Source organism: Vidua macroura, chromosome 1 (assembly GCF_024509145.1).
Source record: "Vidua macroura isolate BioBank_ID:100142 chromosome 1, ASM2450914v1, whole genome shotgun sequence".
NCBI lineage: Eukaryota > Metazoa > Chordata > Aves > Passeriformes > Viduidae > Vidua > Vidua macroura.
Genome location: NC_071571.1, coordinates 122,170,309 through 122,187,460, shown reverse-complemented (window position 1 = coordinate 122,187,460; position 17,152 = coordinate 122,170,309). Strand labels below are relative to the sequence as shown.

General features: G+C 37.1%; 1 protein-coding gene across 1 annotated transcript; it reads left to right on the top strand.

The window, feature by feature from the left end:
- The first annotated feature begins 1,523 nt into the window (after nucleotides 1-1,523).
- Nucleotides 1,524-2,971, top strand: LOC128813754 (ATPase family AAA domain-containing protein 2-like). Its single transcript, XM_053989089.1, has 3 exons — nucleotides 1,524-1,602; nucleotides 2,210-2,315; nucleotides 2,824-2,971. Exons 1-3 carry the CDS (start codon nucleotides 1,524-1,526, stop codon nucleotides 2,915-2,917), a joined length of 279 nt encoding a protein of 92 aa, XP_053845064.1. The 3' UTR covers nucleotides 2,918-2,971.
- Nucleotides 2,972-17,152: the final 14,181 nt, after the last annotated feature.

The window sequence follows — 17,152 nt, the reverse complement described above, 5'->3', positions numbered from 1 at the left end:
CAACTCCCTTGGTTTACAGTTTTCTCTCAAGGGCAATCCAGCTTCTCATGGAACCTTATCAAGGCTGCAGCTTTCTTTAACATATAAAATGTGTTCTGTTGACTTCATCTTTAGGTACAGTTTGATGGCATGGGTGGTCTTTCGGACCACATTTCATCTTTAAAAGAGATGGTCATTTTTCCGTTGCTTTATCCTGAAATCTTTGAGAGATTGAAAATTGAACCTCCAAGGTAACAGACGCTGTTTAAAACTCTTAGGTTCTAATTTACCTATTTTCAGGAGAATTCAACTGGGGTATCAATATGTTCTCATGCTTCCAAATTCTCAGCAGTTGATTTTTTTTCAACTGTATTAAAACTTAATTAAAAAAAAAATCGGTAGAATCCAGTATATATGTAAGCCCAAAAATTTACATTCCGGTGAGACCATCCTCCTTTCATAGTGTCTTGCCTTTCAAAGGCAAAGTTGGGGATTTTTTCTTTATAGCTCTATATGGAAGAGGACTTGATTGGTTTGTAAGCAAGAAGTACTTTCTACTTGAAGTCAAATGTTTGTTTAGCGAAAGTCCACTTGTCTCTGCAACCAACTTTTTTTGAACCAACAAGTTCAGAATTACTAAATTTCCTGCTTGAAGAAGCAGACAGTGTATTGATAATTGACCTTGAAAATACTAAAAGGTTTAGCAGATAAGAAGAGTATTTGTATTGGTATAAGGGATTTTGTGGGTTTGTGTTGTCATTGTTCTTTTAAGAGAAAACTTAGGGCAAACTGAAATGCAACTGTTTCCAGGCAAGAAAAGAAATTTTCAGAATTCACACACGAGACTGGATCCCGAAGCTATTGGACAACTTACTTGAAGAGCTGGCTGAAGAATGTGTTGGTGAGTTTGAAAACTGTGGGTTACTACATGTGACTTGAGTGCTAGGGAGCCTGAGCTTGTAGCAGGCAGTATTTGAACTCTTGTACCTTGTGGCAGAGAGAGGCAGTGAGGAGGCATTTGGCATGGGAGAAAATTTAGGCACTGCTTTCAGTTTTCTTTTTGTCTCTCAGAAAATTGAATGGGTTCGCGACATCTTTCCCAGGAACAAAGTTTTGAGCAGCAGGCTGCTGTCTAAGTGTGGGATATCAGGCTGCGAGCCATGTAACAGAACTCTTCTGCACTGCAGTAACTCTTTAAATTGTCTCTTAGCCTGGTAATTTTTGGCTGCACACAAAGTCTTTCAGTGTTGCTGTTTAGAAGTACTGGCCTTGAATTCTGTTTTGTCTGAGATTGACGTAACATTTGATTCTTGTTTTGTTTATTAGGATACTGTGGTGCTGATATTAAAGCCTTATGTGCCAAAACTGGTCTCTTTGCTTTGCAGCATTGCTATCCTCAGCTATATGAAAGCAGACAGAGACTGCAGATAAACATGGATTCAATTAAAATAAAAGCAAATGATTTTTCCATAGCCATGCAAAAGACTGTTCCAGCTTCACAGAGTTGTGCCTTCCCTGCTATTTCAAAGCCACTCTTAGAAAACATGCTAGAAAGGATTTTACAAACCTTGCAGAGAGTATTTCCCCATGCCAAGCTTGCACTAAAGAAGGACCAGCAGCAAGGTATAACATCTACATCCACTTGTTTAAAAAGCTGCCAGAGCAAAAGCTTGTGATCTGTGCAATCAGCATACACAAATGTACTCAGCTGTACTAGCAGCACAATTTTATAGTTTGTATGTGCACAGTGCAGGGTGGAAGCTGTGAGTGACTTGCAAAAGCAGTCGGGAACTATGCATTCTATACTGTAGGACCCTGTTTCTGACAGGAGCTAACATCACATTTATCACTTGCAGAGAGGAATCTAAGTTTTAAATTATTAGCACCTCTTTTCAAATAAATGCTTCAAGCAGGAGAAATGTTTTGCAAGTGTCTGGGAGCTATAGAAGTTGTTCCTAACCATCTTCATTCAAAGAAGAAAAATTCACAAGTTTTTGTCAACAGAGAGATAATACCCAATACAAATCGTGGGACATAGGACAGCTTTGTAGAGACTTGTACATTCTTCTTTGATTTGTTGTAGAATGAACTCTTCAGGAAATAGCATTCAAATGATGAAATACAAGAGAAGTGTTTTCCAGTACCGATTTTGAGGGTGTATTAATGCAAGATAGAGATGGACTATACAAGAAAGTTAACAAACCTCCCTTCTCTTTAAATCCTGTTTTAGGAAATTATGTGATTGACAGTGATGAGGAATCACCATCAATCTCTGAAGAGAAACCGACTCGTAAAATGCCTGATCGCGAAAAGGCAGAATTCTGCACATTCAGCAGGTACATTTGTCCACGTTGGCTCTGGACATGAGCTCATGGCTCTGTTTTTAAGATGGCTGAGTGTGTATAAACTGTTTTGGTGTGAGGGATGCTACATGAAGGAGTTAAGAGCGTGTATGTGGGGTGATCAATATTTGCCAGACATAAGTGTGAAGGTTCAGCTGGTTACTTCTGTTCTAAGTACACTGCCCTGACCCATCAAACTGAACTGTTGTGTGGGTATTTGGCTGGACAGTCCCACTGTGGATGTAAGAACTGTTACTTGACCCAGCCAAAAGAGTAGCAGATCTGCTGGGGACTTCAGGGGGGGACTGGCAGGATTTCTAGCAGAGGCAGTGTACCAGTTTGTGAGAAAGCAGGCTTTGGTAGATTTCCTGTTCACAGACCAGCTTATTATTTTGTGGAACAGGGAGAGTATTTACAAAACAAAGTGCATAGGAAAAAACTTTAATGTCTGTTTTCCTATTCATCATTCATTTTTGAACTTGCTTTCTACTTACTGCTGTAGAAATCCTCATGACCAGCCAACATCTTACAGGCCACGGTTCTTACTAATCAAGAGCCAGGATCTAGACAAGCTTCTGATTTGGCAGCTGCAGTAATAAATTCCCTGGAAAAGTTTCCAATGTATTCACTAGATACACCAGCTTTGTTTGCTAGCACATTACCAGATGAAACATGTGTACAGGTAGCTTTTTTTCTCATTAGTCTCATAGGATAAATGTATAAACTAGTGAAGTTAGCAAAAGTTATTGTCAATATAAGTGGCCTGATTTAAATATGCTGTTTTGTTTACTTTTGTCTGAAAATCCACTTTTCCAATGGAATGGTACCACCTAAGAATTTTATACATAGGCGTGTTATCCATTTGAAATGTAACAGGGAGAATATTACTAGCAGCTCAGGAAGATGGGAACTGCTGCTAGTAAACCCCTCTCTGTGGCAAGAAATCCTGCTGGTCTTACGTGGGATTTAAAAAGTTTTTTGTTGCTTCTTAAGAGTCTGTGCTACCAGTAGATGGCTCTGTATCGACCTGACAGCATGTCAATGCACATTCTCTAGACTCCTTTTTAATTATATTTGTAGGGCAGCCAAGGTTTTGAGGCATGTAGGTGCCATTAAATGCCAGTTGGGCCATCAAGGCTAGGCTCTTACAATGTCATGCAATCAGTGCATTCAACTTTGTAACCATACTGAATGAATGACCTCAGGATTTACCCCACAATTTGAATCAGCAAAATGAAAAATTCAATGTCTTTGGCATGAAGAACCAAGCATCACAGGAACCTGCTTTTAGGCCACAGGAACAGAGAACATAGCAGTGACTTCACCACCTTCTCCAGGAAAGCCTGAAAAAAATGCAACTTGCCATTAGAGCAGGAGATACTGGTGTCCACAGGCGCTGCGGGCATCTTCCATTTCTCATTACACTTTGGGTTTGCTTTTTTACACCCGCAGAGCCAAGTACTGTGTCTTATGTGGCTGGTTACAAAGCATGAGAAAAGTCTTAAAATCCTCAGCAACAAAAAACCTATCTCTTTCCTTATGAGATTCTTTAATTTTTTGGCAGCGTTGCTCAAAACCTTTATCCATTTCATGCCTCACTACGGAATATGCAGTATCACTCAGACTACAAGCTTTGTGCCTCAGGAGGTGATCTGAAATTTTACAGCCACCTCCTGTAAAACTGAGTATTTTTTTTTTGTTAGGCAATGAAGAAAGAAATTGCAACGTTAAGTTATCTGTGGTACTTGACTTTGGTATATGCTAATGTTGATGTACTTCTCTCAAATGGAAAAATTCTGTTTAATGTCTCAGTAATTGCAGCAACTAAGAACAGAAGGATAGAAGAAAGAAAATTCTCTTACCATATGAAGGAAACCAGACATAACCTCCACTCTGACTATGGATCATCCCCTTGCACACTGGGTGAAAAGAGCCTGTTTCAAGGCACCGTTTTCTTTCCATGGAAACAAGCATGAGATTGTTCTAGAGGGTCCTGATTCTTACTCCTGATATTGTCACAAAGCTTCCAAATATTTTTGTCACTGTAAAATGTGATTTGTTTTTCCTTTAACTTCTTCCTCTAATTTCTAGTGAAGAGAAGAGAAGAGAACCTCTGGGAGGTTCTGGGTTCTGCACCTTGGATGCAGCAACCTTGTTTGTGTGTACAGACTGGAGAATGAGATGCTGGAAAGCAGTGCCACAAAAAAAGACCCGGGTTCTGGTTGGTGGTTGAATCTGAGTCAGCAATGTCGTGGCAGCCAGGAGGGCCAACTGTGTCCTGGGGTGCATGAGGCACAGCATCGTCAGCCAGGCAAGGGAGGGGTCGTCCTGCTCTGCTCTGCACTGGAGCAGCCTCACCTTGAGTCGTGTGTGCAGTGTTGGGCTCCTCAATGTAAAAAGACATTAAGTTATTAAAGAGTGTCCAAAGGAGGGCAACCAAAATGGTGAGGGTCCTCGAAGTGAAAGCTGTATGAGGAGCAGCTGAGGTCACTTAGTCTGTTCAGCCTGGAGGAGCTTGAGGGGAGACCTCACTTCAGTCTACAATGCCCTCATGAGGGGAAGAGGAGGGGCAGGCACAGATCTTTCCTCTGTGGTGCCCAGTGACAGGACCCAAGGGAATGGTCTGAGGCTGTGTCAGAGGAGGTTTAGGTTGGATATTAGAAAAAAGTTCTCTACCCAAAGGGTGGTTAGGCACCGGAATGGGCTTCCCATGGAAGTGGTCACAGCACCAAGCCTGATAAAGTTCAAAAAGTATTTGGACAATGCTCTCACACATGTGGTGGAGTTCTTGGGGCTGTCTTGTCCAAGGCCAGGAGTTGGACTTGATCCTTGTGAGTCCTTTCCAAGACAGAATATTCTGTGATTTTGTGAGAGGCCAGTACTGAGATGAGCCTCCCATCTGTGGCACAGGCTGGCAGAGTCCTGCTTGTGACTCTGTGCTACCTCACAGGGGTGAGGGGAGTACTCACTTGCCCCATCCTTGTCCCCCAGCAGTCCTTAACAACAGCAGTGGTGCAGGCATGGGCAGGATGGGACCACACTGCTGCCTTGCAGGAGGCCAGCACAGGCATGTTGGAAGTAGATGATCTTTAACGTCTTTTCCAACCCAAACCATTTCACAGAATGTGTGGCCAACTGTGTGTATGTACGTGTGTGAATATTTATGTAGAGATATGCTATATAAATGTGCTCTCTCTGCATGTGCCTACTGAGAATAAAGCTTTTGCATGCTTATCAAGTGAGTATTAACTATTTACATAGGATAAGCTCTTTTTTTTTACAATTCTTTTATGGACTTCAGAGTGAAATAGATAAGGAGAAATGAAGAATACAAATATAGCACATGAGTAGTTTGAACTTGACTTTAAATAGTCCTGAAAGAACTCTGTGCTGGAATACAGAGCTTCTTTAGCAACCTAAAGACTATAGAGTTTTTATATACTATATAAGACTATAAAGACTATAAAGTTTTTAGTCTGCAACAGCATTAGATTAAGTTAATTTTTTATATATATCTTGTATATTTTTTATATATATCTTGGAAAATATGCTGTGATCCAATGTAATTTCTCACTACTGCTTACATCACTTATCACTGTTTTGCACTGTTGCTGCAAATGTGTTTTGGAATACATTCTAGCATCTCAGGAGTTTCAGTCCCCCCAAACATTCTTCATTGTTTGGGTTTTTTTCTCCCACAAACACTACAAATTGCAGTGGCTTCATTTCCTTGTTCTGAAGGCTTCCTTTGCTTTTACATATCTGTATGAATTGGTCTTCTATTATTTTCATATTGCCTCAACTAGAATTAAGAACCCTATTAAAAAAATACTTATCAGAGAAGCTAGGAAGGTGGAAGAAAGAAGTCATCCATTGAAAACTCCAAGGTCCCTTATCAATGTTTTGCATTGTTAGTCCACTTTAGAACTCTTTAGCTGTCTTTTCTGCCTAAAAGGTACACTTTCAAATCTGCTGAGCTTTTTCAGGTGTGTTGAATTACAGTCTTTTGTTGCATGACAGAGCTACTTCTTGGATCACAAACTGTAATTCCTCCTAAGTGTGACAGCACAAGTTCTTTTTTTTTTTAATCTTATTAGCAGTGCTAAGCCATCACACAAACGGAACAAGTAGACTTTAGAATGAGTTATATTAAAATTCTCACAACCATGAAGCATACATTTAGTTATAATAGAGGTTATATAGTATTATATACAATTACTTTGGAACAAAGGGAAGGAAATTGTCTAATATTCTTGATATATGTGTATGTCTTAGCATCAGCTAAAATTCTGCTCTGCTGTAATTGCCTTTTCATATTAGTTAATGGCAATAGTTATGAGATAAAGAATGATGGAAAAATCAAAGTAACAGAACTCAAAGTTCTTTTAAAATAATATTACTGAAATTATTCATATATAGAAATACAGGATAGACCAGACTTCTGGTAGAATACTGAGTAAAGTAACAGATTTTGGAAAAATCGCATCTGCCTAGATTTTCTGGCAGTAAATTTCCATTTGGTGAAGTATTTTAGTTACAAGTGTGCCAAGATTATGCGAGGATAATACCATGTAGATATTTCAGATTTATGGGTGTTGTTCCTGAGCCAATAATACAGAAGCAATTAGATGCAGTAAACTTCTGAGAAGGTAAAAAGTCATGGGTGAGGCTGGTTTGCAATAGAAAATAGTTGTAGTTCTGAAACCATACTTTTTTTTGTCTTTCCTTGATCCTCTGGGCATGCATCTGCTGTGGTTTCAAACAGTTTGGACCTTACTAAAGTGGCAAGGCTGAAACAATGACTCCCTTGTCACATTCACAGGCCATATGAGTGCTGGGGAATTCCCATGGTGAGGTCTAAACATTTCTGTATTTCAACAGCCTCCTTGGGAGATCTGGAGGTCTCTGCTGAAGCACATGGCCCCTTTGTGGATATTGTTTCTTCCAAGGGGACAGATTTCCTTATGGAACTCTGATCAGTGGGAAGGGAAGAATTTTCTGATTAATTGACTAGAGAAAGTAAAATCCAACATATATGTTCCCATTTTGCTTTTTCTAACTTAGATTTCTTGATTCAGTATTAAAGATTTCAGGTGGCTTCTTGTAAATAAATGCATTTTATGGAATGGAATGAAATGAAAGAGCAATTTAAAATAAATGAAAGGCTAAATTTCTCCTGTTGAGACTACTATTGGCACTTGTAAGATATTTGGATGACTTCTGAAACTCAAACTATAGATCTTTGTGTATGCTTTAAATACTAGACACTTTAATGGCTCATTAAACTAATATATGTATGAAAGAATAAAGGCTGCATTATTCTCAGTTAATGAAATGCATTTTTAGAGAAAAATGTATCACAGTATTCAATATTATGAACTCAGCAGGGTCTCCTCCCCTTTGCTGAGATTAATTCATACGTGGAAAAGGAACTGATAGGTATTTGATGCTGTCCCAGCTGAAGAACTGCATATGAGACTTGAGTTAAAGACAATGTAGTTGCTACATTATCACCAGCCATGTTCATTGGCACATTCACATCACTGAATGTCAAACCATTGTGTTGCCCTAGTGTCTGGGACTCCCCCTAGGAAGAGGACAGGTAAGTTGGAATGCTGTGTAGCACTGACTGTGGTCCACCTTGCTTGCTACCAGAAACAAATACTTCTCACATTTTATCTTTACTTGATGTCTCTTGTTTTAACCAGGGACATGCTCTTAAAACCCTTATGCAAAACTTCTGATGAAGTTACATGGAATTCTCCTTGGCTAAGATCATTGAATGCTTGGATTGGAAGGCACCTTAACAGTTGTAACCCCCTGTCAAGTGTAGCAGCACCATCAACTAGGCCAGGTTGCTCAAGGCCCCATCCACCTTGGTCTTGAACAATTCCAGGGGTGAGGAGTCCACAGCTTCTCTGGGCAACCTGTTCCAGTGCCTCATGGCACTTAAAGAATTTCTTCCTGATCTCTAATCTAAACCTGCCCTCCTTCAACTTACCACCGTTCCCCATTGTCCTATCACTATATGCCCTTGGGAAAAATTCCTCTCTAGCTCTCTGGTAGACACCTTTAGGTACTTGGTGTCTTCTATAAGGTCCTTTGAGCCTTCTCCAGGCTGAAACACCCACTATCTCAGCTTGTCTTCATAGGAGGGGTGCTCCAACCCTCTAATCAATCAATGCATTTAAGTAAATTGAACAAATCTGTAGTGTTTACATACTTTAATGAATTATGTTTACTGATTATCTCTTATGTAAATGAAGATTTTCTCATAAAAACACATGGAAAGAGTCCCTAAGTTACTGACCAAATACTGACATCTCTGGTATACTGAGTAATGACTGACATTTGGCACCATTTTCTGTGGAATTATACCTGAGATACACAATTGCAGCTTAGGCAACTATATTTCTATGAAATTATCAGTAGGGACTCTCAGAAACTTTGCTTGTTTGGAAGTAATTATTTATTTATGTGTTTGTTCATTTTGCTAAATATGCCAGACAGTAGGAACTAACAGCTTTGCAACTGTTCCCACTGTGAAAATAAGGTCTTGGAAATACGATTCTCTGGCTCTACTGATTAGCTGAGCATTGGATGTGTTTAGCAACCTGAAAGAAAGAGAATGAACTTGGAACAATGTTAAATACTGTGAAAATATTAAAGAGAGACACACCTGATTGTATATGTGTAGAAGTATCAGAGAAGATCAGTTGTAGTGAATACCAGAAAATCTGAGATTCATTTGAATGGGTGAAACTAAATCTGGTGCTGTTTTCAACCCACGCTTCCATATGAGGAGGAAGTAATTTACTGTTTTTTAAAAATGGGAGGTTGGTAGATTTCATTAGATTTCTAACGCTGTGTAAATAGCTATTGTGACAGACAATACCTCTGAACACATGCACAACAGCAAAGTAGTTTGCCTTGATCACTCATCACAGTGAATGTCAAATTAATTTGCAAGATCAGTACACTCCTGGAATTACAGTTTTATTCATTCTGAGCTCTGGATATGTTGCTGACAGTCCCTGAGTTTTAATTCTGCAGAAGTCATGACTAGAAATACCAAGGAAACATAACATGCTGATTATACAAAAATCAATTTCATTGTTAACTGGGGAGAAACACTGAAGGGAAACTGTACTCACAGAAAGCAGAGCTAGTGGAATATTTATGCAGTGGTGCCTATTTAAATCTTCTTTATTCATTTTATGTGGGTGAGAATGAGATCTCAGACATGAAAAACAGCTACTATTTTGTTATATTTTTAACACTATAAAATTGATTTTCTTTCTGTATGTACTAAGGTCTTTATTTCTTTTGATTACTGGGAATCTTATTTTGTCCTCCCCAAGAAATGTGAGTAGCTTTTGACTTAGTTTTGAAATATTTAATAGAAAAGTTGGAGCTTTTCTCCCATCTTGCAATGTGAAACCTGCTTGAAGTTATTGAACAGGACTTGCTTATGTGCTTCTAATGAAAAGGGTGGTCAGGCAAGCAGGAGTGGCTGATAATAAACCAGCCACTGATTGTATTGTTGCTGCTAAAAGGAACTTCTTTTGGAGATGTAACTAGATTTCATACTAGAATGGACTTTTGGAGATGCTTAGTGTTCATACTAGAATGAAATTATTCCAGTCTATGTATGTTTTAATTTACTGCCAGGTATATAAGCTTTGTAACAATCCCAGTGATGTGCACGTATTAACACTTCCATTCTTCTGTGTGAATGGAAAATGGTGTCCTGGATATGCGACTTATTTTGTTTTGAGCGTGAATTAGAGTTGTGAGAACTATGAGATCTTCCTGCTGTGCCTTAGTGAACTGAGAAGTCTCTCTAGATTGTGGCTATATCATAGCACAAATGCAAAGTATTGTAGGGTGTTTGTTTACAGACTATGGTGCTAAGACAGTGCCACATTCTGTATGTGCTCTGTGCATGTGTGGGTGCTTAGTGTGTGTGTGTATATATATATTTATATGCAAGTGCTCAAGTGGCCAGCAGACTTGCCACTGGAAGATAACATAGATAAGTATAAATAAGATAAATAAGATGTTTCTGTTACCATCTTGCTCTAGGATTGAAGTACTGAAAACCCAGTTCCTTTCTAAGAATGGAACAATTATGCCAGCCTCTGTATATATTAAAATAAAACTATTAAATAAAAACCAGTAAGAGATTAAACAGGAAGAAAGACTGTTTTTTGAGTTCTACTTCTCTATGGATCTGTGGTTTTGATCATTGAATGCCTTAGTGTTTAGTAAGTTAAGAATACTTCCTACAGTTGGAGCATTTATAGTGGCTCTTTCAGCTGTGGATTGTCCAGGGTGTAACTGCACTAAAGTTCACTTTAAACTCTTTTCCATAAGGAATGAACTAAATTGCAAAAATATCTGAAGAAGCTTTTTTAGGTTTCATAATATGGATATGAATAATGTACTGATACTTGACAGCCAACAGCTTGCCTCTTGTCATCGAGTAGAAACAAACTGTTGTGGGAAGATATTTTGAAGAATAATGGCAAATTGCCATTTGAAAACTGCAACATAAGAGAACAAATAATAAAAAAAAAGATTTCTTTTGCAAAGGAAAGCAATAGTTTCATTAGTAGTTTCAATACCAGTGAATGACAACATAATGCAACCTGAATGTTTTGCAGTAGGAATACCTAAATTGTAATTTAGCAATAGTTAACAGTAAATTGTTGCTGTGCTGATTTCCAGTGTGGGAAAAATGATAATCTGTAGAATACATGAGAATGAATGATGAGAAATAACAAATCAAAATTATTTATAATAATGTAAAAATGTTATTGAATGGCACCATTATTTCTGATGCCATATGCTTGGTATGTCTTTACTTTCTGCAACTAAGACATATTTTATGGTTATGGTAGTTCAACATTATTAAGTACTTTTTGAGACCAAAAAAGCTTTTTTAACAGCATTAAGTAAACTCGTGTTCCCTCTGGGCTCCCTGATGTTAGCTAACAAAACTGCAGATAATTGTTCCTCATCATCTGATTAAAAGTGTCTATTTTTCACTCAATGAAAATTTGCATTCAGAGTCAGCAGAAACATGATTTAAGCCTATACAGTCATTTAAGGTTTAATGATATCCTGAATATTTAGGTTGCTTATTTTCCTAATATTTATATCTAGAAATGCTAGGGATTTTTTTCCCCTCTGAATAGATTATGGTGGGATACTTTTTGTGCTAGCCTAATGTTATCTCAGTATTTTGTCAGTATAATCTCTACTGACCTGCTCTATTCCTGGTCTGCCAAGAATATTTTCTTTAGGACCTAATCCCAACCACATATCACACTGCAGGTTGTCATAAAATAGTTTTCCTGCTTCCTACCTACATTTGTGTTCAGCCATAGGTCAAATTAGCCCAAATAAAATAGTGGATATTTTCTATATTTTATTTTCGCACTAGCATCAAGTCAGTTCCTTTCTTAGACTGTTTTGGGTCTGGGCTGAGATGCTGGGGTTCTTGATATTTTTTTTTAAATGTGCTTCACAAGAAAAAAATAGATGGAGAGGAGAAGAAGGGAAAAGATGAAATGGTTAGAACATAAATATTTTCTATGTTCATGGTATGATTGAAGAGATGTTGAGCTAGGAACTACAGTGGTATATCTTGATGCCTTGAATTTGCTTTTTGGAAAATGCTCCCACTTTTTTTCTTCTATGTGATTTAGTCTCCTTTCTGCACAATGAAAATCTGAAAAGGCCCAGGTCTTGGTGCAGGATGGAACCATGTGGCAGCTGGAATGTTCATGTAGAACTGCAGTTTTGCAAATACTCCTGGGTACCATGATTAGGTATGTGGGCTGTGTGGTTATTGAATAATATATAACCCCCCAGATCCTTTCCTTAAAATGCAATTACTCACATGAATGCCAAGAAGAAGACATTTGGACAAGCAATAAGAAAGAAGTGGTTTTTTTTGTTTTGTTTTGGTTTTTTTTGTTTGGTTTTTTTTGTTTGTTTGTTTTGGTTTTTTTTTTTTTGTGGGGGGTTTTTTGTTTTTTTTTTTTTTGTTTTTTTTGTTATTTTTTTTTTAAGGAAAAAGGAAGTTGGGAATGTGTTTGAGGTAGAATAGAAAGATGGAACAAATTTAGATTTATGTACAGTGCTACACATTCATAGAGGGAGCCCTTAGATTAAAAGCTGAAAGGGTAGAAGTTCTGCAGTACAGTGAATGGTGTAATAAGAGATGTATAGCACAGAGAGGTTGTGAAAATAAAGCATCTCTATGCTCTCACCAAAGGAATGGACTTGGATTTCCATTTTGCTTCACTGCAGTGCTGTTCAGATGTTGACATTAAAATAGCTTTCTAATTTGAAGGTGAGGGCATTATATTCCTAATTTTCTGAATAGTAGAGTTACTCTCTGGTGGATTTGCAGCAAAACTTTGCCTGTAAAAAAAATCTGTTATTTTCATGACTCATCTTAAAGGAGTAAAATAATTTCCACTATCACCTAATTTTTCTCTTACAGTTTTATGGTGGACAAGAGATTGTTTTATCCACTATGCTTGAATATTAGGCTGAGGTACCTAGGTTTGACTAGCCAAAAAAAGGATGCTAAATCTTTCCATGCTTCTGCTTTCTACCCCACAGGCAATACTGTTTACTCATCCTTGTAAAGTCATTTGAGGTTTTGTATCTATGATAGTGTGATTACCAGTAATTCTGAACAGAGAGGGAAGAAAAAGGCTTAGAATCACTATATTTCTTTTTTTTTTTTTTTTTTTTTTTATAAAAAAGCATGGATTCTGACTTTATTTGCATAGCCAAGTGATTTATTTCTGTACACATTTTCTGTCAGAGCTTCCTGTATTATTTTGTTAAGTAATGACACCTAAAGACACTATGGATTCTAGTTTTGATATATATGCAATGTTCAATGTAAAGTGGTTTCATGAAGAGAACTGAAATGAGACATAGATGATTCATTTACACATTTATTTACTATCCTGCTTATTCTATCAGACTGAAATGGAGAACAATGCTTTTATTTTAAAGACATTTGACATAAATTAAACAGGTATTTTGATGTTGAACAATTATACAGACTACAACATGCATATTAATATGTAGATTGGTGCAGGAATACTTAGTTGATCAGCAAAATCTAGTATGACAAAAATAATAATCACATTTCCTTTTTTATGAAGTTAAAATGCAGCTGATATGGAAACATTGATACGAATACCACTAAATGTGAGAAGTTATTAGTCTAATGAAATCAAATGGTTAGTTGAAAAAAAAAAGCTATTGTCAAAGTTTTATCTACTGAAAGAAACTAAATCAAAATGTTTCTAACAAATACAATAATAATGAAAAAAAGCATGTATGATGCAATTACCATTGCAAAATGCCCTATTATTCCCCTGCCCCACCCCCAAATACAAACAATGCATGAAGCAAAAGCAGCATATTCTCCCACAAAATGTCTGGGGCATTTTGTAAAGGCAGATGAATGAGATTAGACAAGACTTATCACATATGCTTTTATCTCCTAGTGACAGTACTTTTAAAGAAAGATACGTCATTAATAGAGCAATGTATGATGAAATGTTGCTAAATCTGCAAAACTGAACAATAGTGAAGACACTGCTATTGCCCCAAGAGAACTTGAAAAAATACTGTTGTGCTTTTTTTGTTTGCAGCATTCAGAGCATTCACAGAGGAATACAAAGTAAAGTTCATTAACCTCCATAAAACTAATAATAGTCATGCTACTGTATCTATGAAACTAACACAGTACTAACATAGAAACATGAATTAGTACATATTTAATTTGATATTTACAGTGATCTTAAAGCAATAGACTATGTATTCAATGCTCAGCTTCTTTGTACACGAATCCCTCCATGTTTCAACTTATCAGCATGGCTCCTTTGATTTTTGAGAGTTGTACAAGTAGAACTCTGCAGAACTCTAATGATTTAGGCATATAAATCCAGAACTCTGCATCCTAGCAGAAGTACCCATGATTGTCCCCAACATTTTTTTTTAATTTCTTTTTTGATGTATTTAGTAACGTGTTAGAAACTGTTTCTTTTGCTTAACACTATAATATATTGCTCCATCCTTCAGTTTTATACAGGCAGAATTCCCACTGGCATTCTGCTTAAGGACTTCAAGGACAGGCATAAATATTTTATATTCTGAACCTTCACAGAGAGATGCTATCTGAGCAAAACTTAGAGCAAAAATATCACTACAAGACTTTTGTCCTCCACCTTGAAATGGTTAAATGCAGTAAGATAAGGAATAGGCTTTTTGTTCCTTGCATTACTGTACAAGGTATGTCCCAGACATCAGAGCAACAAAGCACACAACCAAAACCCTACTAGTTCCTCAATTTAAATAAATTTCAGCTGGTGATCCAAATAGGAAGATATGTAGACATGGCAAATTGGCACAAAATAGTCAAGCTGGGCTTCTGATCCTCCATCAATGCACAGCAATTTGCTTTTATTCATACTAGTAAAAAGTAAGGGTTACTGTTAAGTGAAATAAAGCTACTTGCAATCAGTTTAATCATTCTACTGATTTTGGAGTAAGTCTAGTGCTGTCTGTACTGTCTTCATCAAATGTAACACCAACTTTAGAGTAAATTCACTGTAGAAATATGCAGTATATAGAGTTTGGTCCAAACTATGAAACACAACTTTTCAAAGGTTATCAAGAATTTATTCCTTAAATGATTTTATGTGGGTTGACTTGGGGAACGCACTGGGAACAATTTAATCTTTGGCTACATACTGCTTTTTTATGCAATACCACTGATGAAAATAGCAAAATTTGCTTGAATAAGTGATTTAGCCAAGAGCTACATGGGCTCTAGAAGACAGTAGCCATCTATGTATACATTAGAAAGTTGTACAATACCAGGATATTTGTTGAGGGCAACTGTTCATACTGACAGTTTACACTATTGGGGTACAATTTTTGGACTTGCTGTCATCTGGTATCAGGGCCTGAATGCTTTGTCCTGCCTGCAGCATAGCTGGTGCCCTCATGGAAGAAGTTTTCTTGTTCAACTTCACCTAAGAGTAGTTTAATTTGCATGGTGCAGGATTGCTTTGTTGTGTGAACCAAAGCATAGAAGTGGGGGTAGCTGAGGGATTCATGTCAAGAGATCTTTCCTGATTTTTGCTAAGATCCCAGTGTAAACTTAACCATAGCCTCCCAGATTTACAAGTGTACATTTTTCCTGATGATGCTAAATATGTATTTAAATAGTTATTTGAGTTAAAAAAATTGCCCTAATAAAATTAATTACACAGACTGCTGTTAGATTCATGGTTTGTTAATCACAGGGCTACAGTCAATGTCTCAGGTAACGACAGGTCACCATTCTGTTTAGTTGATAGGTATAATTCTTTTTGGATTAAATGTTAGCTAATACCATGTTTTTTAGTTACTTTTAAGTAAAAAGAATAGTAATATTTGTGTGCTACTTCCTTGTTCCACAGTGGTATTCATCAGAATCTGCGTTAAGTGTCAAAAAAGAAAACTAAATATCAATCAATAATAATACAGGATTAGAAAGTATCACTGTTGTTTTGGAAGAAATCTCCACTTTACTAAGGGGTAATACTTCCTAAATAAGTCAGCATTTAAAAGAAATACTGTTTAAACCTGGAACAAAATAAATACAAAGACAAGTACCCCACCTGCAGATGTCCCATGGTGTATGATTACTGAACAAAAAATCATCACACAATGCAAACAATTTTTTTTTCTTTCATTTTTGCCTACCAGTTACCTAAACTTGCTTTGTTAAGGAAACTGACAGAGGACCTGCAAAAGGGTTGACTCCCAGAACACCTGATCTGTTTCAGAAAGCATTTCAGCTGGAGTTAAAGCTGAGCACCACTAATAAAACCAGGGTGGACAAAAGACAAATATTCACACTTAGACCAATGGCTCTCTTAATAGCATTTACCAGTCAACTGCTTTAAAAAAAGTTATTGCAAGAACATTGAAAGCTCTTGCATGAAGGATGGGTACACTGTGGGGACACTGGAGAATTCAGAGCACTTTGCAACTAGAAAACAGGGAGAAGTGACGCTCAGTTCTTGTTCCTTGGTTCAAATCCAGCATCTGGCCATTAGTACCACACTACCAAAACACTTTCCTGACAATTAAGACACTCCTATCATCTTGGTGGGTGTGTTGTCTTCTGATCACTCCCAAGAAGAAGAGAAGATTGATATTGGGAGGGAAATGGGAAGTAATCCAAAGATCAATAAAGATACCAACATGTGATATCTTATTTTTCAGGAAAGTCTTCTGAAAAATGATTACAGATCAGATATTCATGTGGCAGGTGAGTGCGTAATAGCATCACTGAACCTGTTGGTTCTATGTTAGAAATTAGGGTGGAAGAGTGGAATTAAATCTTTTGCTACTGGCATTTTTACCTCATTTAGTGTGAACAAGGATTCTTTTACATATGTTTTATTATGTCTCTTTTAATATAGTACACTAAAACATGCCTTGTTTACTTACAGTTTTCTGCCCTTCTTTCCCCCTTTGTTGTGTTTGCATTTCTTGCTTGATCTATGCTGGCTACTTAGGAAAAAAAAAGGTGTATTGCATTATTTTGCTTCTAATATATATTTTTATGATCAAAATATATATTTGCTATCCAAGTGATTAAAAATTTATTCAAATAAAAAAAGCCAATCAGTTAAACCCTGGACATTTTTACCAGTCTTGACTATGTGCAATAGAGCTTCAAGAAGACAACTGTCTTTTTTACTGGACTGTGGTTTAGAGATGAGGCTGAAGCAGTT

Coding starts and splice junctions, on each gene's coding strand:
- LOC128813754 (XM_053989089.1), top strand. CDS start 1,524: ATGCTAGAAAGGATTTTACAAACCTTGCAGAGAGTATTTCCCCATGCC. Junction 1,603..2,209: donor AAAGAAGGACCAGCAGCAAG/GTATAACATCTA, acceptor ATCCTGTTTTAG/GAAATTATGTGATTGACAGT. Junction 2,316..2,823: donor GAATTCTGCACATTCAGCAG/GTACATTTGTCC, acceptor TTACTGCTGTAG/AAATCCTCATGACCAGCCAA.